We start from the raw sequence: 6965 nt of genomic DNA, 5'->3' as shown, positions 1-6965 counted from the left end.
TTCTCCATTTGGTATACAAAGCCTACCAGCGGCGTTCATTTAACCTCTCACTTCTCCGGACCTAGCCCCCGCGATTTTTCTTTTTCTTTTATTCTTCTTTTCCCCAACTTCTTTCTTCCTACCCTGTTCTGTACCGTAAATTTTCGGCGATTTCAATTTTGCCGGAAATTCCGAAATAACCTATACACGCGGTATAGCAAGTCTCAGTACATCAACCGAAAGGGAGCGTACATGGTGTGTGTGGTGGTGTGTTTCGATGATAAATGAGCACATCTCATTCATCAGCTGCAGCTGCTGGGTTTCTGTCTCTGGTTAGTAATGTAAGATATGCGGTAGCTCGTTTGATAAACTACCTATCATGATTATATGAAATGGAGTGGGTGCCGGTGTAGTTGTAACGTCGTGTTATAGTTATGATGGCTCTAGCCAGGGCGCTAAAGGTCCCGGGAGAGCCGTTCATGGAGGTATCTGGAGGACGGGAAAGCCCATGATTTCTTCACGCATGTATCCATAGACAAAATACGTTGGTCATTTGGATAACGGAATCCACTTACACAGTTTAGGCGAAAATATTAAACCATCACTTCCCTTGCTAGGGTGTTGATTTTCACAGGTGAAGAGAGCCTCCTTCTCCTAGGTTCCCGGGGCTTTGTCGTTGTTTGAGATTGACTTCGCGCTGGGGTTGGTTTGGAGGTTCCTTTCATTTGCTGAGCTGCTGGCTCTCTTCGACTTCATGCTTTTGATGCTATCTCTTTAGCCTCTGCCGCTTCCTCTTCCGCTCGTTGAGCTTTTCTTAATTCCATGTCAATGATTCGCTGGCTCCGGCGCAATGGAACAGACTCAGCTGTAGCCGTTGTGGAAGGTTTTGCTACACGACAAGACCTCTTTCGTTGTAAATTAGATGTATTAGCTTCCCCAGTGACTTGCCCCGTGCTTGCACTGCTTTGATCCAGTTTTGCTGCATGAGAAGACCTCTTTTGTGGTAAGCCAGATGTACTAGCTTCTCCAGTGGCTTGCTCTGTGCTTGCACTGCTTTTGTCCAGTTTTGTCAGACGAGAAGACCTCTTTGGTTGCAAGCCAGTTGTACTAGCTTCTCCAGTAGCTTGTCCTGCACTTGTGCTGCTTTGATCCGGCTTTGTCAAAGAAGCCATCTCCGAATCTGTATGAGTAAGTTGTCCAGCGGAAACTGATAGTTTTGGCTGCTTGTGTAAAACTTCCGGTGTATCAATAACGTCTACAGAGTCTTTGGGGTCTTCCATTCCGCTGACCGATTGGCGACAGCTCCTTGGATGGGTTTCCGCGGGTGGAGGTGCTGATTCGGCATGCGCTGGCGGCGGTGTTGTAGGCTCTGTGGCCACGTCCTCTTTTTCCACTAGACGGGATTCATCGTCCACATTTTTACTGGCGGATTCTGCACATTCCTGCTCAACTTTGGGAAGCTCTGCTTCTACCCATCGAATCCAATTCATGTATTTCTCTAGGTTAGATTCCACTAGTGTTCGCACACTGTGGATCCAACCCATACTCTCCGGGATGTTAGGGTTGCGTTTACCAGACTCCCAATCTAACATGTCCTGCTCTCGCTCTTTGCGCGCGGCTTCAGCCTTCTCCCTCCACCGGGGAACACGTCTGTGGAGATAATAATGATACTCCTTCCACTGGACTACTCTGGATTGTTGTTTCTCATCAAAATGTAGCTGGATGTCGCCCTCAATCCCTTCCTTCTCGCGGTGGTCATGAACGTCCTGCTGGTACTTGGTGAAAATCTCTATTGATTGCCGCTTTTTTAATTGGAAGTTTTGGAACGCAACCCAATTATTTCTTTGGTTGTAAAAGCCTTGGGACCAGTAATCGATCATATCTCTATATTTTCCGAAGTTTTTAGGAGGGGCCGTGGCATATTCCAGCGGAAAGGCAGGCCGTCCCCGGTTCTCTACAAAATAGTTATAATCCCGTATACAGTCAGCGAGATGTTGTTTTTTGAAAGCTTCTGCCTCTGGGGTCGGAGTCGGGATACGACTTGGGGTATGGCTTAGGGTCGGGGTCGTGGCCACGCTTGTGGAGGAAGCGGAGCGGCGGGGAGCATCTGCATTTGATAAAATTCTGTGTCAATCAAAGATTATTTAGTTTATAGCCCAGGTATATCCACAGCAATACACATGGTAGTCTCACTTAAGTTTCTCCTCTAATTCCGTGGCATCTAAATGGTATTCATTTTGTCTCGAGTTGACAATCTCCCTTCCAGCGCTACGTTAGCATCGAAATTCTCAGGCAGGACATCAAAGTTGAAGCCATTCTTTCTTACTGCAATTTTTTCAAATGTTCTTCGGTCCATGTTTCCTGATCCGACGGTTCAATCCACCTTCCAGGCATCGTCAGCATACAATATCATATCCAAAAATTTCAGAGGCACAACTGAGTCGATTCGGGTTGACTTACCGCACACCTTCAAAATCCTTTGCAGTTAATTTGTCGAGATCAGCAATAGATATCGTCATGTTAGACGCCATAGCGAATAAGGACGTACTTCTTCAAGTTCATAGATAGTCAAGTAAAGTTGCTGGTGGGTGGTGATGTTTGGGGAGAACAGAAAAATGAAGAAGGGAAGGAGAAAAAAAGGAGCTGAGGCAGGGTGGCCAAGATCAGTCTTGGGCAACTATTTACAGCAAAGCAACAACAGCAAAGCAACAACAGCAAAGCAACAACAAAACACCAATAATACCGCGAGCAGACCACAACAGGGCTGGCGTATCACTTATAAGGAAGACTTGCGCACTTTACCGAAACAGGGCGCATCAGGGTTGCAATATCTGGCGGATCTAGCCTTGAACATCACCCGCACTCCCCAGTAAATATATACCCACAGGGATCCATACTCGTGGGTACACAACGTACGCGAACTAGGCATATTGGAATATTTCTACGCAGCGTAATAACCAACCAGCATTTGGCGTTTAATACAGTATGTTGTCTCGGACTCAACTTGCTTCATGAAATGAATATCTGGGACATGAAGCGTCGCTGAATTAAAATATGCTCGCCAATTCCCAATTCCCTACTCCCGGTTTCCATATCATTTTATTCCCTTGTGAGAACGGCAGCCTAATGCCAGGATGATTATTTTTAGGAATTTTGTTCCGACTTGCAGGTAATTATGTCTATTGCCAAAATAATACAAGGCTCTCTTTGTTTATTTATGATTATTATTCGGTCAAGGATGCTGCTTTGTGCGAATGATGAACGGCCACGCCACCACAACATCATGGATTTGAGGCCCAAACTCCCCATCATGCATTGCGGGGCCTCGCTGCCTCACCACTGAAAATGGCATATCGGCCACTTGGAATCGGGTCGGGGGAACCGTCATCTGCAGTGTGCCTCGGAAGGTGGATTAAGCCAGCTGCATGCCTGTTCGCCCACTTAAGGCATCCCGTAGTGTTGCTTGGCTGCGCCGCAGATGCACTCCTCACTTACTTCCCAGCAGCTGTGCTGCAATCCGTTGGTCGTCGCCCATTTCCTTATAAGCGGTGCGTCCTCCCATTCCTGGTGTTGTCTGACGGAGGATCCCCAGGCTTCGGAAAAGGCCCCATCCATACTACAATGACTTTTTACCCACTGTAAGATCTTTTTCGCCAAACATGGAAAACGAAACACACGATCCAAACCTTATTTTGTCGATGGTGGTGCGACAAAGAGACTTGGTGGCATCTCTAACCTCTGACAAAAATAAAGGCCGTTTTGATCCAGTCCAGAAGGAGCCTACAGGGCTGCGGAAACCAAAACCAAGCAACCAACAAACTAGCACCGGGCAAGAGGATGATGACACCGACGAAGCGAAGGAGATTCAGGAGCCCTATGGGTATGTCCGGTTGAAATTTAATGCGCCGCCCAGGGATATCACACGGGGATTCTTTTTCGGGACTAACACGAAGCTCTGTGATGTTGTGTTTTCCAAACCAGAGGCGAGTGGCATAAGCGGACTCATTTTGTGATTGCTTTTAATCAAAAAGGCCAACTTGTGTTGAAGGATATATCTAGTCAGAGAACTGCGGTTAGCTATGATGGCAGGGGATCTGCACAGTGGCGGAGGCATTTTCAGTGGATGCTAGTCCTTGACAAGCCAAGAGAGACCCGCATCCATCTCCCGAATGATTTCTACCTTGACATCATATTCCCAGATCACGCTTCCTGTCAACGGCAGTACGAGGAGAATGTGCAGAGATATGTGCAAGAAAGTCAAAACCAGCTTTTCGATTTCGGTGGTATGGCCTTACTTAGCAAGGACCAAACTCGACCACGTACTCCCATAAATGACCCAATCTATTTTCATGTAAAAAGAATTGGGAAGGGTGCATTCGGCGCGGTTAACAAAGTTATAAATGTGAGCACTGGGGATATATATGCTTCTAAGAGAATTCAAATCGATGATCTGGCCGACTTGGGGCACAACAGAGTAGAAGTGGGCACGAAGGCACTCGAACATGATTCGTTGGAAGAGGCAGAGTTCGCAAAAGAAATACAAAATATTAAAAGCACGGCGCATGTATGGCATTTTATTCCACTCTGCCTACTTCAAAGTTAACACGTTTCATAGGAACATATCATCGAGTTTGTAGATTCCACAACAAATCCGTTGCAGCTGATTATGGAATACCTGCCCTTGGGAAACCTATATGATCAGCACGAGCGCGACCCGCTTAATACGGAAGAAACCCAACTCCTACTTGCTCAAGGACTCGATGCTCTTCGTTACCTTCATTCCGAAAATATCACACATCGAGACATCAAGCCAGAAAATATTCTCGTCCGCGGCAGAAAGGAGCTCTTTCATATCAAATTGGCCGATTTTGGGCTTTCAAAAATCGGTAACTCTATGAGATCAAAACTCGGAACAAAATTTTACGACGCGCCTGAAGTCTTCGGTAGGATGCGCAATGGTGAAAGATATGACAATAAAGTTGATGTCTGGAGTTTTGGCGTCGTGGTCCTAGAAGTCTCTGGTCGCCTTCCTGATTTATATAGAAAACAGAACTATCACAGCTACATCGCTGATGCGGCTAAAAAGGCGCTTGATGCCTGCCCAAACAGCCAATTCTATTATCTGATGTCTAGGATGTTAAAAATAAATTCGACTGAGCGGGCCTTTATTGCCGATCTTTTTGACGGTAAAACTACCATCGAGTTTAGCATTGAAAATAATGCACACGGTTCGCGTTCAGCCACTCCAACAAATCGTGGTCTTCATAAGCAGGCAGACAGAGTTTCAGCATCCCCTGACGATGCAAAGCCTGTCACAGCGGTCAAGATGAAAAAATCCCCTACACAAAAGCGGCAACAATCGCAACCTAGCTCCAGAAACACTCGCGTCAAACGCACGCGAAAACAGATAAACGATGAGCCCCCAACTCAACTGGAAACTGACAAAACGGTGAGGAACGCTGCGCCCAAGACAGCTAAATTCGATCCTAACAGTCACCAGCGGCCCAAACAAGACGATGATGGCGTCGACTTTCATCGCAGCCCATCAGGTGTAATTGGGAGCGGATTGGTTGGTCAAGTCCCGGGTTCCACCTACAGTTCAAGAAAACAGCGGGAGCTCCAAGCAGGGTCTTTGGCAGATCCATCTTCACAGGACAACAACCAACAAGAGAATCCCGGCGCAGGTGATGATGAAGCAACATCACGGCAGCCACGGACTGCGATTCCACCGGACCGAGTGCGGAGGAGCACAACTAACCCTGTATCAAGGGTGAGTCGTCTAAAAAATCACTCATGATACAAGGTTAGTTGCCAGCCTGTTCAATTCAGGTTTCTGTTTGAAATGGGCATTTTCATGCACATGTACTTTACTAAGGTGCCATTGACTTCCATTAATTTTACGCGTAGGAGTAAAGCAACACTCAAGCAACACTCGGCGACGAGAGAAGTAGTTATTGGACTGAGAATGACAGCCCTTGAAGCTTCTGGGTATTCTTCTCGGTTATATTCCAAGTCAGATGGAAATACAGGCAACCTTCGGTGGAAATAATAATACCAACAGCTAGAAACCGCCTCATGCTCGTAAACTCCTCCCTTTCGTTGTCTTTGTTGCAGCTAAGCAAAGCCTTAAACTCGGTAAAAGCTGAACTAACTATGTGATATTCATTAACCTCCCAACATCACGACGATGTGAAATCGTGTAACTCGTGCAAGTTAAAATGCACACGGGAAAAGCATCACTACGATGCCATGATGAAAACGAATTTGTTCCTGTCATCTGGATGGTACAAGGAGATAGAAATCATTGTACTGATTATCAAATCTTCCCAGCTCTTCCTGTCTGTTGTGAGATTGTTCAAAACATTCTCCCAAGCATGATCCGTAAGTTGCTGTAGGCAAGACTGAAGGTTCCTTTGTCACCGAACATGTCTCACAGTGAGTCAGGGATGAATGAAACATGAGATAGCAACAGTTAGCACAAGAGGCGAGGAGGAGGAAGGTAACGGAGGGCTTCGGGTTAGGGCTTGAGCAGGTTCTAGATTGATCACGTGTAGTGGGCTAAGGCTAAATTAAGGTTTGATACCCCTGAATTTGGTGGGGGAATAAATCACGGCGCCTAAATAGCCTAGTCTAATAGATGGTATGCCTAGGTGTCAGACGGCCCTGCTACCAAAAACCTCCCTGGATCAATTGGGATCCTACTCGGATTTCTCTCATTTCCTCTTTTCTTTGTTCAAAAGCATGTCTCCAGAGTGAAGAACAGCATGTATTTTTGTACGGAGTATTTAGACTTCAATAGGTAGAAATGTGTGAGAAAAAGAGGTAAAATCATGAATATACAATTCCTCAAAAACCTGCAGAGATCTTGCGGATGGGCAGATTTCACCTCAATCAGATTCATACTTCTTGGCATATCTTTTTCCTCCCATATTCTTTTTAGGTTTCATAATAGGCTAGTCTGACCTGAGAGAGTAGATTTGGGGAAT

General features: G+C 46.1%; 3 protein-coding genes across 3 annotated transcripts in view; 1 reads left to right on the top strand and 2 right to left on the bottom strand.

The window, feature by feature from the left end:
- Positions 1-731: 731 nt before the first annotated feature.
- HCAG_01206 (predicted protein) lies at positions 732-2510 on the bottom strand (the record flags this gene model as incomplete). Its single annotated transcript, XM_001544109.1, has 4 exons — positions 732-1447; positions 1526-2103; positions 2173-2238; positions 2440-2510. The coding sequence occupies 4 exons, from the start codon at positions 2508-2510 to the stop codon at positions 732-734; spliced, it is 1431 nt and encodes a 476-aa protein (XP_001544159.1).
- An 814-nt stretch (positions 2511-3324) lies between these two features.
- HCAG_01205 (predicted protein) lies at positions 3325-5892 on the top strand (the record flags this gene model as incomplete). The annotated part of the gene is made up of 6 exons (XM_001544108.1): positions 3325-3527; positions 3572-3617; positions 3753-3859; positions 3961-4543; positions 4595-5749; positions 5887-5892. 6 exons carry the CDS (start codon positions 3325-3327, stop codon positions 5890-5892), a joined length of 2100 nt encoding a protein of 699 aa, XP_001544158.1.
- Positions 5893-6548: 656 nt separating this feature from the next.
- HCAG_01204 (predicted protein) overlaps positions 6549-6965 on the bottom strand; it is a gene marked incomplete at both ends in the record, with an annotated part of 3543 nt that continues 3126 nt past the window's right edge. Inside the window, 2 exons of the mRNA XM_001544107.1 lie at positions 6549-6595; positions 6883-6901. Of these exons, the coding sequence (XP_001544157.1) occupies positions 6549-6595; positions 6883-6901 (66 nt within the window). The remainder of the gene's footprint in view (positions 6596-6882; positions 6902-6965) is intronic.

This window comes from Histoplasma capsulatum, genomic scaffold (assembly GCF_000149585.1).
Source record: "Histoplasma capsulatum NAm1 scaffold_1 genomic scaffold, whole genome shotgun sequence".
NCBI lineage: Eukaryota > Fungi > Ascomycota > Eurotiomycetes > Onygenales > Ajellomycetaceae > Histoplasma > Histoplasma mississippiense.
The sequence above is the reverse complement of the archived record's forward strand: the minus strand, read 5'-3'. Positions and strand labels throughout refer to the sequence as shown.